Source organism: Dictyostelium purpureum, assembly GCF_000190715.1.
Source record: "Dictyostelium purpureum unplaced genomic scaffold DICPUscaffold_285, whole genome shotgun sequence".
Classification (NCBI taxonomy): domain Eukaryota; phylum Evosea; class Eumycetozoa; order Dictyosteliales; family Dictyosteliaceae; genus Dictyostelium; species Dictyostelium purpureum.
This window is the reverse complement of record NW_003519621.1, coordinates 25,802-43,506: the sequence shown is the minus strand read 5'-3', so window position 1 is coordinate 43,506 and position 17,705 is coordinate 25,802. Positions and strand designations below refer to the sequence as shown.

At 24.0% G+C, this 17,705-nt stretch overlaps 7 protein-coding genes across 7 annotated transcripts; 3 read left to right on the top strand and 4 right to left on the bottom strand.

Annotated features, from left to right (window-relative positions):
- Nucleotides 1-1,354: 1,354 nt before the first annotated feature.
- DICPUDRAFT_156207 (uncharacterized protein) lies at nt 1,355-5,947 on the top strand (the record flags this gene model as incomplete). Its single annotated transcript, XM_003291546.1, has 5 exons — nt 1,355-3,667; nt 3,747-4,656; nt 4,729-5,051; nt 5,127-5,326; nt 5,398-5,947. The coding sequence occupies 5 exons, from the start codon at nt 1,355-1,357 to the stop codon at nt 5,945-5,947; spliced, it is 4,296 nt and encodes a 1,431-aa protein (XP_003291594.1).
- Nucleotides 5,948-6,031: 84 nt separating this feature from the next.
- DICPUDRAFT_39242 (uncharacterized protein) lies at nt 6,032-8,357 on the bottom strand (the record flags this gene model as incomplete). Its single annotated transcript, XM_003291540.1, has 2 exons — nt 6,032-8,128; nt 8,202-8,357. 2 exons carry the CDS (start codon nt 8,355-8,357, stop codon nt 6,032-6,034), a joined length of 2,253 nt encoding a protein of 750 aa, XP_003291588.1.
- A 545-nt stretch (nt 8,358-8,902) lies between these two features.
- Nucleotides 8,903-9,363, top strand: DICPUDRAFT_82256 (uncharacterized protein; the record flags this gene model as incomplete). The annotated part of the gene is made up of 2 exons (XM_003291545.1): nt 8,903-9,011; nt 9,092-9,363. 2 exons carry the CDS (start codon nt 8,903-8,905, stop codon nt 9,361-9,363), a joined length of 381 nt encoding a protein of 126 aa, XP_003291593.1.
- Nucleotides 9,364-9,553: 190 nt separating this feature from the next.
- Nucleotides 9,554-9,927, bottom strand: DICPUDRAFT_82255 (uncharacterized protein; the record flags this gene model as incomplete). The annotated part of the gene is made up of 2 exons (XM_003291539.1): nt 9,554-9,754; nt 9,820-9,927. 2 exons carry the CDS (start codon nt 9,925-9,927, stop codon nt 9,554-9,556), a joined length of 309 nt encoding a protein of 102 aa, XP_003291587.1.
- A 122-nt stretch (nt 9,928-10,049) lies between these two features.
- On the bottom strand, nt 10,050-12,181 carry DICPUDRAFT_82254 (uncharacterized protein; the record flags this gene model as incomplete). Its single annotated transcript, XM_003291538.1, has 2 exons — nt 10,050-11,788; nt 12,178-12,181. The coding sequence occupies 2 exons, from the start codon at nt 12,179-12,181 to the stop codon at nt 10,050-10,052; spliced, it is 1,743 nt and encodes a 580-aa protein (XP_003291586.1).
- Nucleotides 12,182-13,107: 926 nt separating this feature from the next.
- On the top strand, nt 13,108-15,665 carry DICPUDRAFT_82253 (uncharacterized protein; the record flags this gene model as incomplete). The annotated part of the gene is made up of 5 exons (XM_003291544.1): nt 13,108-13,493; nt 13,559-13,854; nt 13,919-14,768; nt 14,839-15,094; nt 15,168-15,665. 5 exons carry the CDS (start codon nt 13,108-13,110, stop codon nt 15,663-15,665), a joined length of 2,286 nt encoding a protein of 761 aa, XP_003291592.1.
- Nucleotides 15,666-15,823: 158 nt separating this feature from the next.
- On the bottom strand, nt 15,824-17,102 carry DICPUDRAFT_82252 (uncharacterized protein; the record flags this gene model as incomplete). The annotated part of the gene is made up of 4 exons (XM_003291537.1): nt 15,824-16,180; nt 16,268-16,383; nt 16,469-16,919; nt 17,004-17,102. 4 exons carry the CDS (start codon nt 17,100-17,102, stop codon nt 15,824-15,826), a joined length of 1,023 nt encoding a protein of 340 aa, XP_003291585.1.
- Nucleotides 17,103-17,705: the final 603 nt, after the last annotated feature.

Here is a 17,705-nt window from a genome sequence, read left to right as displayed (position 1 = left end):
AATATAAATAAAAAAAAAAATAAAAAAAATAATATTTTATAACGAAATATTTGTTGAATTTAAAAATATTGTATATACATCTTGTTTATATAATTATTTATTCATTTACGGTAAAATAAATAAATAAATATAAATATATCTGTTTTAGGATGTGGAATTGGAGAAAAAAACAAAGATTTATAAATTGTTGTGAATTTTGAGTAAAATGTTGGTGTAATGGTAGTAGAAGTTAATATTGAGTATATTTGTGTTGTGTGGTTTAATTTGTAAATAAATTATTTTTGTTGATTTTAAAAAAAAAATAATTATATCCACTCTCTTTATTAGAGTGTTTTACATGTAAAATAAATAAAATAAAAACAAAAAATAACCAAAGTAAAAAAAAAGGGGACGCAATTTCCTTTTATATATATATTTATCTCAATATATATATTTTTTATGGAATAGTGTTCAAAAATACCTCAAAACTAAAAACATTTATAGGGGGTGATTATTTTCGTTCAAGGGTTGAAAAAAAACAACAGCACTCAAGTAATGAAATTTATTTTTTAAAAAAAATTCCATACTAAAAATATATATTTAATTTCCCAATGTGCATATGGTTTATCTATACGGTATATAAAAACAAAAAATTGAATTAAAACATATATCACTTTTCAACACACAAACACACACTACAAAAAAAATAGAAATATTTAACACACAAACACACTCATTTCAACCACACTCAAATAATAATAAAACAAACACTAAACACTTAACACACAAATACATTGTACTAGATCCTGAAAATTAATGAACACACTATTTTTTATAATTTAATTAAAAAAATTATACCAAACATATGTAACTGTTTGGATTTTCACTTAAAAAAACCTTGAATAATTATTATTTTGAAAATCTCTATCCAAATTATAATAAAAAATCCATATTATATTATGATAATGTTAAGATAATTATAATAATATTGAATTATTTTTAGACATTACCAAAATACAATTATTTTTGTATTTTTATAAATAATTCAACAAAAAAAATATAATTCAGAGTAGAATGTGGTTGATCGAAAAAATAACATATTGTTTTGTTTATATTTTTTTTATTATTTTTTATTTATTTTATTTTTTATTTTATTTTTTCCTATAAATAATTTTAAAAAACAATTAAATTTTCATTTGTAATATATTTGAAAAATGAAACATAAGGAATTTCTTTATTATTTGTTTTTACAAATAATTATTTTAAATATTTTAAAAAATAAATAAAAATATTTTTTTTTTTTTTTTTGAATTTTGTAATAATTTTTAAAATTTTTTTTATTTTTTAATTTTTTTATTTTTAATTTTAATTTGAAATGAGTTCATTAGATTATAAACTTGATGATTCAGAAGAAATAAATACCACTTTAGAATCACCTATAGAAAATATAACACCAACAAATAACATACCAGTTGAAGAAGAACAAACTTGTCAAAAAACATTTGTTAAAGAAGCACCAGAATTAAAATTATTAATTTCAAAACTAATAAATTTAGAATATAATAATAAAAATGAAATCATTAATAACTGTTCAAGAATTACAAATATAATAGATCAGTATTTAGAGCAATCAAATTTATTAGATGTTCATTTAAATGATTTTATTCAACCACTAATAAATTTTATAAAAATAAATTACATTAATAATAATAATAATAATGATGATCAATTGCAAAAAGACAATAATAATAATAATAATTATGACAACAATAACAAATTAAAATTATCAATCAAATTTTCATTTAAAATAATATACGTATTATCAAAAGTTAGAGGTTATAAAACAATAGTTAAATTATTTCAACATGAAGCAATGGACTTAATGCCAGTTTTAAATCAGTTAGAAATATCGTTTAAAGAATGGATCGAAGTAAATAAAAAGAGATCTCGTTTAAATGAAATATCTGTAAATTATTCAAGTGGCTATATTATTAAACCAAATGAAAACGATTTAGAAATGGGCATCAATAACAGTAAAAGTCATAATAATAATGAAAATAATAATGAAAATGATAATGAAAATAATGAAAACAGTAATATTGGTTCAACAAACGAATTAAATTATAATAATAATAATTTAGAAGAAGATGAATATAATGAAAATATTATGTCTTGGGAAGAAGTTTATGTATTATCATTATGGGTTTCGCTATTGGTTATTATTCCTTTCAAGTTTAGCTCAATCGATTCAATGTCTGGTACATTAAAAGGTATTTCTTCAAGAATTTTAAAATTGGGTACATTGGCACTACAAGAGAACTCAAAGATTAGGGATTCATTTACAGAATTACTATCAAAGCTATTAACCAGACCAGATATGATCAATGAACAAAAACAGTTTATTCAATCAAGTATAGAATCAATAAATCAAGTTTTAAAAAATGAAACATTTGATAATAACGAAATTTCATTAACAGTTGGTATTTATGGTACACTGGCCTCAATTTTTAAAAAGGGTAATAGAAAGGATTTTCTCCCATTCAATATGGACCTATACAAGATTGTAATGAAAGCAAACCAAGAGCTATCGTCATCTGGTTCTGAACGTATAGCTAAAAAAATCTTTTTAAAGCTTATCCAAAGAATTGCTATTATAATGTTGCCACCAGTTTCTGCATCATGGAGATATCAAAAGATCATTAAGCCGTTACTATTAAAATCGAATTTAGCAGTTAAACAAATCTCATCGAAACAAGACGAACAAGATAATATCGAAGATGATGACCAAGAGATCCCTGAAGAAATTGATGAAATCATCGAAGAAATTTTAAACTCACTTAGAGATAAAGATACTATTATCAGATGGACTGGAGCTAAAGCAATTGGCAGAATTGTAAATTTATTACCAAAAGATATGGGCGATCAAATTATAGGTTTGGTAATAGATATGTTTGAAAAGGACGAAAGATTAGATGCAGATCCTTCATCATGGCATGGTGGTTGCCTTGCTTTGGCCGAATTAGCACGTAGGGGTTTATTACTACCCGAAAGATTAGATGCAGTAGTACCTTTGGTTATTAGAGCACTGTTTTTCGATATTATTAAAGGTACCTATAGTGTTGGTTCGCATGTAAGAGATTCTGCTTGCTATTTATGCTGGGCTTTAGCTAGAACATATCACAATTCAATTCTTTCACCATTCCTTTTAACAATTTGTCAAAACTTGGTTGTTACTTCAATTTACGATCGTGAAATCAATTGTAGAAAATCCGCATCCGCTGCATATCAAGAAATGGTTGGTAGACATCAAGGTTTGGTTCCACATGGTATCGATATAGTAACAACTGCTGATTTCTTTGCTGTGGGCAATAAAAAAAATTCATACACCAATTTAACAGCTTATATAGGCAAATATCCAGAGTACTATGGCACAATGATTGACCATTTATCAAAAATTAAGATCTATAATTGGGATTTAGAAATTAGAGAGCTAGCAAGTAAAGCAATTTATATTTTAACAAATATTAATCCAACAGATATAGTTAATAACTATTTACCAATAATCATACCATCAACCCAATCAGAGTTAATACATGTCAAACATGGTGCATCTATTACTATCTCTAAAATATTACAAAGCTTAAAAGATAATAACAAAACAAATATTTTAACAGATAAATTAAAAAGTGTAAGTTTTTATCTCTATCATAAAATTTAATTTTCAAAATCATAATTATATAATACTAATAACTTTTATAATTTTATAGAATATATTAAATACAATTAAAAATACAAAAAATGAAAAACTATTCAAAGGTAAAGGTGGTGTTTTGATTAGAATTGGTATGTGTAGATTGATTTATTCCATTTGCTTGGTTGAATTCCAATTAGAAAAAGATTTATCAATTAAAGATGATGAGGAATCAAATCAGCAAGCAAACAGCAATAGTCCAAATGATAGACAAGCAGCATTAAAAGCTAAAATCGCGGCATTAAAAGCCAAAACAGCACAAATTAATAAAACTGTACAACCAAGTAAACAAATAGCAAAACAAGTTGCATCATCAGCAATATCATCATCCTCCTCATCAAATATTGCATTCAATATAATCATCCATTATCTTAGTGAAAATCTTAATCACCCTAATGAAGATGTTCAAAAAGAAGCAACCAAAGCTTTCTCACAACTTTTCAAAATCTATATGTGTAGTACTCAAGATAAAAAGAAATCATTACTTCAATTTATAGACTCTCATTGCAAAACTATTAAAATAGATCCAAATAGATCCGCTAGAAGAGGTTCTGCTTTAGTATTAGGCGCTTTACCATTCAAAGAAGCTTCATTTACAAATGAATATCTCGATAGAATTATTGATTCTTTAATTTATTCTGTATTTGAAGAAGATCCATTATTTAGAGATATAGAAACCAGAGTCAATGCCCTAATCTCATTAGAACATATTGGCAATTATTTACTATCAGAATTATTTAAACAACAGCAAGAACAACAGGAATCATCAGAGATCAAAGATAAATTTATTAAAATTTGGAACTGTTTTGGTAAAGCTACAAACGATTACTCAATTGATAAAAGAGGTGATATAGGGTCATGGGTTAGAGAATTATCTTGTAAAATTTTATTCAATTTTGTAAAACTAATTAATCAAAACTACTCGAGTAAGTATTTTACAATTTGTAAATCATTAACTTTGATAGATATAATATTAATTTGTTTATTTTTTAATTTAGTCGAAAAACTTATAACAGAAAAAATGATAACTGAATTTATTTCAAAACTAATCCAATTATCAGGTGAAAAATTAGATAAAATAAGAGATGTAGTTTGTAAAATTATTCATCAAATCCTTTGGATGGAGCCAACTATAAAAACAATTATACCACACAGAGAAGAGTTATTAAAGATATTTGTAAAAGTTCCAGATGATCATTTTAACTGGTTTAGAACTGAAGAATCTTTACCATTAATTTGCTTAATTTTACAATTTGACATTTACCTCTATCCATTATTATTTGGTTTATTTTCATCATTGGGTGGTAATTCAAAATATTTAGTAAGTTTCAAGTATAAAGAAAAATTATAATTTTAATAAAATTATATTAACAAATAAACTATTTATTATATATAGATTGACGATTCAATTAATTCAATTAATAATTATTTTAATAATTATAAAAATGAAGAAAAAGAAAACAAGATTATTAAATTTTTACAAACTGTATTAGAAATATCACAAAATGTACCTGAAAGAATGGTTCAGCCAACATTTAAATCAATTACCAATTTACTATTAACCCATCACTTTGACTTTATAATTACAACAAAAGAGTAAATATTTATTAATTTACATATATATGCATACTTTACATGTAAATATTAACTATTTTTTATTTTTATAGCAAATCAATTTTAGAAAGAATTCTATTTATTTGTTATGAAAGAATTAAAGCAAGTCACGATGATATTTATTTATTATTAAACTCTGTCGATTTATTTTCATATTTCTTTTTAGAGTTAGAAAAATTTAAAATCGAATATATAGAATTTACATCATTAAAATCTTTGTTATTATTAATTTCAAATTTAAAGTTCCCAAAAGTAAGAAAACTAGCATCAATTCAATTAATTAAATCAAATAAAATTATTGATCCCGAAATAACAATAGCTGCAAAAGAAATACTTAATGAAACTAGATGGGATGACCCAGTTGAAGTAATCATTGAACCATTAAAGAAACTTTTGTATCTTTTAGACCCAAAGAAAGAAATATTAGATTTAATCTCAGAACACCCAACTCCAAAACCAATTAATTTAGAACTTTCCAAAACAATTCAAATGCAAGAAGAAGAGAAAATAAAACAAATAGAAAAAGAAAAAGAAGAGCTCAATAGGCAATATCATATTGATGATTATTTACCCGAAAATACTGAAGATCTAATGGAAATCTAATAAACTATATATAATTATTTTAAAATAAAAAAAGTGTTTTTTTTTATTTCTTTTTATTTACAAGTTTAATTTTTTATAAATTAATTAATAACCTCTTATTTCTTTTAATATTTTTTCTTTTTCAGTTGTATTTAAAACCTTTCCATAATTTAAAAATTCCATGGTGAATGAAGCATTACCAGATGTAAAACTTCTTAACTGAGTCGAATAACCAATCATTTCTTTTAATGGAACAATAGCATTAATAATATGTACATTTTTCTCCATACCGACTTCTTGGATTGTGGCTCTTCTTTGTCTTGAAAGATCCGATAAAACATTACCAAGATATTTTTCGTCAACTGTAATTTCTATTTTCATTAATGGTTCCAAAATAACAGGTTCGCTAGATTCACCAAGATTTAAGAATGATTTAATTGCAACTGTTCTAAAAGCATTTGGTGGAGAATCTGAATCTGAAAGGTATAAAATATTGTCGATTGAAACTTTAACATCTACTACAGGGAAACCCAATGGTAAACCACGTTGGAAAGATGACTCTAATCCCTCTACAATAGCCTCTTTAATTTTTTCAACAGTTGATTTCTCCATAGAGTCAACTAATGAATCTGGTAAATTGAAAACAATTTGATTACCGCTGCCCAATTCTAATGGCTCAATAGACATACTAATACCTGCTGAAAATGATTTAATACCTGTACCACTTTGAATATTAATAGTTTCGTTGAAATCTTTTTGATTGGAGTAAGATATTGAACCACGATATGAAACCTGCATTTTACCCATTCTACTTTCGACATTGAAATGATTATCCAAACGATCCTTAATGATTTCTAAATGAAGCTCTCCCATACCTTTAATTAAAATAACTTGGTCATCAGTAACTTGATAATGGAATGAAGGATCCTCTTTTTGGAGCACAGTAAGGGCTTCTAGTAATTTAGGAATTTCGCCTTCAGAGTTTGCTTCTAATGTACAATAAAATACTGGTGGTGGGGTTTGAATACCATTAAGAATAACCTTTGGTGCTTTTTCAAAATCTCTAACCAAGGTATCACCTGTTGAAACATTTTTTAAACCTAAAATTGCACCAATATCACCTGCTTTTAATTCTTGTATATCCTCCATTTCATTAGCCGATACCTGTAAAAGTTTAGAGACTCTCTCTTTTGACTTTCTAGTTGAGTTGTAAATAGTTGATGAAGTCTTTAAAACACCAGAGTATACACGTGTATAAACGATAAGTCCACGTCTTGGATCATGTACTACTTTAAATGCCAAAGCTACTAATTCGCCCTTTTGATCACTTTTAATTGGGATATTGGTTTTTTCTTGTTGGCCCGGAGCTGATGGTGGTAAACGAGCTAATGGAGGCTCTCTGTCAGTTGGTGATGGTAAATAATCAATAACAGAATTTAAAACCTGTTGAACACCTTTGTTTTGTAATGAAGACCCATATAAAACTGGTACAGCTTTCATTGAAATGGTTACCCTACGAATGGCATCTTTAATCTGCTTTGTTGAAACCTTGTCTGTGTCACCATCATTTTCTAATATAAGTTGGATTATTTCTTCATCATGGTCAGAAAGACTTTGTACAAGCTCTGTTCTTTTTTCTTTAGCTTTCTCTTGAATTTCTTGTGGGAAATCTTTAAGTGGTAATTTTTCGACAACTTCACCTTTTTCACCAGCCCAATTTAGTACCACCATATCAATGAGATCTATAACATAAGAAAACTGTGAACCTGTTCCAGTTGGATATTGAATTGGTATTGGATTTGCACCAAGTCTATCCTTCATCATCTTTAAAGTTTTATCAATTGATGCACCCTCTCTATCCATTTTATTAATAAATGCAATTCTTGGTACTGAATATCTCTCTGATTGGTTCCATACAGTGATTGATTGTGCTTGTACACCAGCTACACCATCGAAAATTGCTACACTTCCATCAATAACCCTAACTGATCTTTCGACCTCTACAGTGAAATCAACATGCCCAGGTGTATCTACAATATTAATTCTATGATCGCTCCATGGTATTGTTACTGTTGCTGCACCTATTGTTATACCTCTTTCTCTTTCCAACTTTAAATAATCCATAACTGTATCTCCTTTATGTACCTCACCAATTCTTTTAATTAAACCTGAATAATATAACATTCTTTCACATGTTGTTGTCTTTTATTTTTTATAATAATTGTTAATATTTAAATCATTTCTATATTTTATTTGATATTAGTTTATTACCTACTTTACCAGCATCGACATGTGCAATAATACCAATATTTCTATATTTATTTAACTCACTTGTTACATTTTTAACATTTAAATAATTTCTTACAAACTGTGATGTGGAAGTTTGAAAAAGTTTATTTTTATTTTTACTAAAAATTAAATTTTTTAACATCTTTTTAATATAATAAAAAAAATGAATCAAAATGAATCAAAATAAAAAAAAATAAAAAAAAAAATTTTAAATAAAATGAAAAATAATTCACAAAAAACACGAAAAAAAAAATAAAATTTTTTTCATTGCTTTTATTAGTATAGCAATAAATTATTGAAAAACAACTATCAATACAAACAAATATTTTATTTATTTAAATCAATAAAATTTGATTAACCATAATAATAATACATTAAGTATTTTATTTTTTTTTTTGTTAAATTTAACCAAAATACCAAATTTATTACTAAATTAAAAAACTTTATTAAAATAAAAAAAATAAAAATAAAAAAAAAAACAATGTGTTTGGATTGATTGAATGGATAATAATTACATATTTGATATTACATGAATTTAATTATTAATAAATAAAAAAGTGGGAGATCTTTTTTTTAATTTTTTTTTTTTATTTTTTATTTTTTTTTAATTTTTTTTGATTGCATAAAGTAAAAAAAAAAAATTATTTTATTTTTTCGATTAAACAGTTAAAAAATAAATAACAAAAGATGGAGCCAATTCATAATGCAGATACCAATACTATAACATATAAACCGCCCAGAGGATGTAATTATCAAGATTTAAAAGATTATTTAGTTTTCTCAAGAAAAGATAATGGTATTTATTATAATAATAATTATTATAATAATTATTTGCTTTATTTATAATTTAACAAACTATTATTTTATTTTCTATAGATAACTTTGTATATGAAATAAATAAAATTAAATCCCCAGAGACAGAATGTGAGGCTGTATGGGAAAAATTACACAATAAAACTTTATTTAGATGTGAAATCATTAAAAACTGTATAAATTTAACAAAAAAGGATATAGAATCAAATAACTTTAGCAATAATAGTGAAAAAATAAAGCTTCAAAATAAATTAAATATGCTAAATATGGAATTAGAAGTAGAGGAAATAATAAAAGATCAAGCCAAAAAAGTTTTTCATAAAATCTGTAGATAATATTATTAAATAAATAATTAAGTAAATAAAATAAAATTTAACACAATAAAAAACCACAATAATAGGGAAATAGCTTTATAAATAACTTTATAAAACCAACATAGTTTAATATTTTGTACAAAATAGAGTGTGCAACTCTTTTAATAAATGTTTATTATTATTATTATTATTATTATTATTATTATATATTTTATTCTTTTTCTTTTTTAATTTGATCCCTTAACATTGTTTCTAAATCAAAATATAGTTTATCTTCATCTATTCTATGTTTGAAAATTACTTTTTTCTCTATCATTCCAACTGGTACATCATTTTTAAAACGGTCATAGTATTCTTTATTTGAATCTAAATCTATATCAATTTCATTTATTTTAAATGCACCTTCTGGAAACTAAATTGTAAAATTAATTAATTTTACTTATTGATGTTTGGTTGATGATGATGAGATTTACATACATTTTCTACAGCAGGATATACTATTTCCTTAGCATCTTGGCATAATGAACATGAAGGTCTTGAAAAAAATCTAATTACAATAGGACTCTTTATAATTTTAGATAACATTTTAAAAACAATAAAATTAAAAAATTAAAGATAATTTTTTTATTTTTTTTGAAATATTTTTATAAAAACTTTTTTATTTTTTTTATTTTTTTTTTATTTTTTTTATTTTTTAATAACAACAATTAATTTTGTGGCCAGTTAGGAAGGAGGATGTTGGTGCTTGCGTTAAGATTAAACATATAGCCATCATCATTTCTTAACTTTTTACATGGTTGATAAGCATCATCAGATTCGATATCAACAGAAAATTGTTGGCTTAGATCAAAGGGAATAAAGCTATCATTTGAGCAGAAGGTAACAGAACTGGGGTTTGTGATTAAATTTGGGTCTCCATGAATCATCTCTGTTGGCAATGGTGTATAATATTGCTCTAGTCCAAAATAATTTGTATTTGTATCTATATTTGTATTAGTATCTATATTTTGATTTTGATTTTGAATTTGTGGTTGATCTAATAATAGAGCATGTTTTAGTTGATCACATTCATCTTTAGACATTTTACCACTTTTAATTAAAGAAAGAACATTGGAGAATTGGAAATTATCTGATGAACATGAGGATGGTGATGGAGATGGTGGTGATGGAGATGATGGATATGGTGGGGATAAAGGGGATAATGGAGATGATGGAGATAAAGTTGATAAGGACTCATTATCAGAAGAATAATTAGTTTGGTATGGTAAGTGAGAATTTTGAAATGATAATGGATCAACATTAATAATATTATTATAGTCAAAAGTAATTGGTAATGTTGGTGCTGGTAATTGAGGAGTTCCTAATGAGGAAGATTGTTTTGATATTTTGGTTGATTCTCTTTTTCTTGTTGTTGGACGTGGAATGTCTTCTAATTTGGTGATTTTTGGTGTGTGTGAAGATGATGAAATGCTAATATCTGCAGCTGTTGATGATAACAAACCAGTATTGAGATCTAATTCGAATTGATATTCAAAATTTTGTTTGAGGTGTGACTTGGCAGAGCAATAGTTTATACCAATTAGAAGATTTTTACCTTTTGGAATTGAATCGAGAGAAAGGGTAATTGATTTTGAAGTTTTACTAAAAATATCTCTATGAGTGATCCAATCGTAATGATAATATTGATTATTGGCCTTGTCATGGATTGAGACATAAAGATTGTGACCTTTACATTGATCGACAGTTCCAACTCTTTTTTTAGATGCTTGGAATGGAATTAGAGCCATGTAATAAATGAGCTCAAGCTTACTTTCGGTAAAAGAAGATTCCAAAAAGAAGTTTTGCAATTTGAAGAATCTCATATCTTCACCATCTTCACCCTTTTTTTCTGAAAATTCGAGATTTGAGTGAACGATAAAGCATGGAGTTGTAAAATAACTTGTCACAACTGGAAGATCTAAAGCGGAAGCATCGTCAGAAGAAGCATTTACTATACCTTCAGCTTTTAAACTAAGGAAAACATAAAAAAGAGTACGAGAAATTGGAACTGATAATTGATAATAATTTGATTCTTCATCTTTTGAGTCTTCATCCTTTTTAAACTCGATAATTTCACCATGCTTTGATTTAAAAGCTTTTATGGTAACTTTTTTACTAACTCTGACCCAGAAAGTAAATAATTTCTTTGTATGTGCAATTGCTGGGAATATTCTTGCCCATTCATCTACAATATAGACTACGAATTCTTGACCTTCATCATCTTGGAATTTCCAATTTGGGTTGGTTGTTTGATTTAAGAGAGGGCTAGTTTTTAATACTTCTCCCTGTTTCTTTTCCGATGCAATTTTATTTTTAATACCACACATTAAATAGGATGTAGTTTCAGCCACAATAGCGGCTTTAATTAATTTTTGTGATTTGTTATTATAATGACTTGCAGAAAAACCTGAACCACAGCAAATAATTTAAAATTTTTTTAAAAAAAAAAAAAAATTAATATTTTTATATTATATTTTATTATATTATATTATATTATATTATATTATATTATATTATATTATATTATATTATATTATATTATATTATATTATTATATTATATTATATTATATTATATTATATTTTTTTATATACTACATAATGTATATTAATATATTATAAAACTATATTATAATATATTATATATAGTGTTATACTATATTTTTTTTTATAAAATTATATTTATTGCATATAAAATATCTTTTTTTATTTATTTATATTTATATATTTATTTATAAATTTATAAATTTATAAATTTAAAAATATAATAATAATAATAGTTTTTAAGTATACCTACTCATTTTTTTGGTTGGGTAATAGTTTAAAACAAAATATTTTTAATGTTTAAGTATTATATATTTTAAATAATGTAATAGTACTATATATATAATAATATTTATGTATATAAATTAAGTATATAATAAGTGTAATAAAAAAAAAAAAAATTTATAAAAAAAAAAAAAGTGAAAAACTTAATAAAAAAAAAAAAAAAAATTATAAAAAAAATTATTAAAAAATACAAGAACTTCTAAATTATATAAAAAATAAATCAAAAGGATACATAAGTTAAAAAAGGGGGTATATTGAAAAAAAAAAAACAAAAAAAATATAAAATTATTACCTTCTTTTTCAGGTTTTTAAAAAAAATATTTTTTTTTAATTTTTTTTTTAATTTTTTTAAGTCGCCCTATCAATTAAGTCGCGTGAATTGTTTTAAAATTTTAAAATAGGGTGTTAGAACTTAAAATCAATAAGTTTTTTTTAAGTTGATATATATCTATATACAAAAAATTTTATTATAATAATATATCAATCATAATTACATATTTTTAAAAAATCTTTTAATTTTATTCACCAAATTTACTTTTTTTTTTAATAAAAATTAGCAATTATTCAATTTAAAAAAAAATAAAAACCCAAATATTATAACCAATTTCTCATTTTTTTAAAACACATAAAATAAATGGTGTATGTGTATAATATTTATGTATCTTAAAATGATCGTATTCGATGAATTTTTTTATAAAAAAAAAAATTCAAAAAAATAAATTTTTTTTTTTTTTTTATAATATAATTTAGATTTTTATTAATAAGCAGTGATGAATAAAATTGTTGGTTTATTTTTATTTTTTTTTCTTTACAAAAATATCTTTTTTTTTTTTGAAAATATTTTTTATGTAAAAAAAAAGAAATTTTTTTTTGATTTGTTATGAAATCAGATAGATAAATGGAAATAAATAATCATAATGGAATCGAAATAAATTTATGTGAAAATATCACAATTAATGAAACCATCATAATTTCAAAAAACACTCATAGTAATAATAATAATGATAATAACAATAATGATATTAATAATAATAACAACGAAATTTCACAAATTGTAAAAACTTTGGGCGAAGAAAATTTGGAATTAGAAATAAGTTATCAAGTGGTTATAGTATTTGACCGAGAAAAACAGAATGTAGGTAATCATCACCACATTACAACATGGGATGATGTTATTGATAGAACTTTACAAAGATTGGATAATATAAGTTTACATGGTGTCAAGAAAATTGGTAAATTAAATAAAAATTTAGTATTTTTAATTATAGGTTCAACTGATGAAAGGTAATATTATTATTTTTTTCTTTTTTTTATAAAAGGGTATTTATTAATTTTTATTTTTAATACAGATTGAGAGATTTTTGCATGGAAAACAATATTACAATCAAAAATAAAATTGTTAAAGAGGACACAAAACTAAACGAATCATCAAGATTATTCATCATTGAAAAGATACTAAGAAAATCTAAAGAGTTAAGATACATTTATAATAAAGACTATGTAATAGATAAATTTCCGTATGCAAATAAAAGTTTTTTGCATCTTGATCAAGAGTGTAAAAAGAAATGGTTTTACCAATCACTGGATATTAATTTAATCAATGATTATTTTGGTGAAGAGGTATCTTTTTATTTTTTATTTTTAAGTAGGTAAAAAAAAAAATTATTATATTTTTATAAAATTTATTTATTAATTTATTTTTTTTATAGGATTTTACAATGTCGGTTTGGGAATTGTATCATTTTTTGGGTTAATAGTTTTAATCATATCATCAACTAGAGATCCCTATAGATTTACTGCATCAGCTTTTTCGATTGTTTTGGCTCTTTTATCAACGTTCTTTTTTGAAATTTGGAAAAGATACAGCAGCCAATATAACTGGAAATGGAATCAAGATGATGACTACTTGGAAGAGGAAGACCCATTGCCATCATTTAAACCAGATCATGAAGATGAGGGCACATACCACAGAGGATTGTTTTTAAAGAAAAAGAGATTTGGAGGCCAAAAATTAGAAACTGTAAAAAAATATATAGAAATGACACCCTATATGAATAAACCAGAGAGAATGTTCAAACTATTTAAAACCATCTGCAGCTTTTCAGTAGTAGTAACATTGGTTTGCATAATACCAATTTTAACAATAGCAATTTTTACACTTAGAATAGTAATGAAGTCAATTAAAAATACCACTGTGGAGTCTGGTATTGGCAGTGTTATAAATGCGCTCTTTATTCTAATTTTCAATTTCTTTTACAAGAAACTAGCATATTGGCTAACAACTAAAGAGGACCATAGATTGCCTTCAGAATTTAACTCTAGCTACTCTACCAAACTCTTTTTATTCCAATTTGTTAATAGTTTTTCAGGTTTATTCTATATAGCTTTCATCAAAGATAATATAGATCTATGGGGTGATGCCGAATTTAAAGATCAATGTAATGAAGTAAATCAAATTAATGGTGTTTGGCAAGGATGTTCTAAAGATTTACAATTTCAACTGTTTTCAATTATTTTAGTAAACTTTTTATCATCTCTATTCACTGAACTATTATTACCGTATGTATATCAAACAAAACACCTTTTATAATATTTAAATACTAAAATTATTTTTATCCTATATTTATAGATGGATCGAATACTATATTAAAATTATAGGTCAATCAAAATCATTACCAAAAAATGATTTACGTTTAAAACCATGGGAAAAACAATTCTATATGTCAAATTTTGATACATTTGAAGAATACAATCAAATTATAATTCAATTTTCTTATATTAGTATGTTTGCTGCCTCTGCATCTGCTGCTCCTATAATTGCTTTTATTCATAATATTTTCGAAGATAGGGTCGATACTTTTAAATTAATTAATTCACTAAGAAGAGTAACTATTTTTATAATACAAATGGTAATAATAGTAAATGTAGTATTAACATCGCCTTTATATTTTATTATAGCCAAACTATAACGGAGGTAACGGTTTAGGTATTTGGTTTTTTATAATCGTTATTATTGGTATGATTTCTGTCCTAACCAATTGCCTATTAATTGGTTTCACATTCCCAACCTTGTCATACTTTACACCTAATACATATTATATTTTGTGGATTGTATTTATTTTAGAGCATATAATTATTTTAGCAAAAGTATGCTTGGCACACATTATTCCAGATGAAACCAAAAGATTAAAGAAAAAGAAAGCAGCATTAGATTTAGTTAAAAGAGTATTATTGGAAAATGAAAGAGAAAACTATAGGCTTAACAGTAATTTGGGTCATCATAATCACAATCATATTACCCAAGGTAATCTATCTTCAAATTCCACCACCCCCACTACCTCAAACTCATCATCACCACTTTTAAGAAATGCAAATATTCAAGCCAGAATTTCAAAAACAATTCATTCTGTAATCAATATTAAATCAAATGTCGATTTTGAAGATGAAGAAGAGTAAAAAAAATGTATAATAAATAATTAATAAACAATAATCTTTTCTAAATTAGAAAAGGTTTTTTTTTTATTTTTTTTTTAAATTTTTATTTTTTTTATTTTTTTTATTTTGGTTTTTTTTTTTAAATAATTATTTAATTATTGGCAGGTGCTGATGAGTATTTATCTCATATGATATTCTAATTGGGCAGAGTTTGACATTTGTTGACCTTTGAAATCAAAAGATAATTTGATCATGAGATCTCTATGATTTTTATCGAATGGTGCACAATCTAAAGTACCTGTAATAATTTCATTTTGTTGAATTTTAATGTGATCTTCGAAATACATAATTGATTGTTTCCAATGAGTGTATTTAGCTTTTGGACCGGTTGAAAAGTAAACTGGTTTATCACCTTTTGAAAACTCGATATCAAAATATACTACAAATGCATGAATTAAGTCATCTCTTAAAGCTTTTAATTTAAAATCGGATTTGAATTTTAATTGATCTTTTGTAATTGTCATAATATCAACATTCTAATAAAGAGAAAACACAATTAGTAATCATTCTATTCCCTATAATATATTATTATTATTATTATTATTATTATTATTATTACTTACCAAAATACAACAATCATTGGTAACAATCATATTTGGTTGGACAACATCTACTAATGGTTCTTTAAGAGCAACTTCTCTAATACAACTCATATCGAAACCATAAACATTATTCCAAACTATAAAGTATTAATTTTAAAAGGGTTTATAATTAATATTAAAACTATATTTTTATTATAATAATATATGTATAATGATACTTACAATTAATTTTTTCTTCTTTATAATCTAAATCTTCAATAGCAGTGATATATAAACTACATTTATCTGGAAGAATAACACCACCTGGTGCTAAATATTTATCTCTGGCATAAAGAACGGTATCTAACATACCTTCATAGAGCATAAAGTAACCCATCCATTCAGAAATGATGATATCAACTTTGTCAACTGGTAAAACAACTTCTTCCATTTTTCCTTTGATTAATGTGATGGTTTTATCGAAATTATTAGCAGTGATAATCTTTTGAGCCATTGGTAACATTTCAGAGTTATCGACACCAATAACCATTTTAGCACCTGCTTGAGCTGCAAACATACATAAAATACCTGTACCACATCCAACATCTAATACAACTTTACCTTTAAAAAGATTTTTATTATTGACAATAGCTCTTCTGTATGCCATAGTTCTAACTTCATCTTTTAACATTTCCTATAAAAATTAATTATTATTTTAGTATATAATAATAAAATTTATATATAAAAAACTATTTGAGAAAAAAAAATAAATACTTACTTCGTGAATACCGAAATGTGAATATGAATCAAAGTAGTAATCGGCACTTGACATATTATCAATCTTTTTTAAAACTTCATCTGGTTTATTTTCTGTCATTTTTTAATTAATAATTTTTATATATATTTATATCTATTACAATAAATTATTATAATTAGGTTGTGGATTTGGTTTGATAATAACAATATGTTTTTGCTGAAAAAAAAAAAAAAAAAAAGACTTTTTAAAAAAATAAAAAATTGAAAATTAAAAATAAAAAAAACGAAAAAAAAAAAATTAAAAATTAAAAAAAAATAAAATATAAAAGGTGGAGATACAACTGCATAATCAGTTATCTTGCTTTAAAATATTCAAATTCCTTATCACTTTCTTTCTAAAAAATAATGATTTATTATACTTTTATTTATTAGTGTTTGATTTATATAGTTTTAAATAAACTAATTAATTATATAGTATTTTTTTTTCATTTATATAAATTTTATATTATAAATAGAAATAATTGTTATTCTAAAAATAATAATAATAATGAATATAAAAAACTTCTATTATTTTTATTTTTATTTTTATATTTTTGTTATTTTTATTTATTTATTTATTTCATAATAAAAAAAAAAAAAAAGTGTATCTCAATTTAAATTTTATTTTTAATTTTATTTTTTTTGTTAAATCATTATAAAAATAAATATTAAATATTTATATATT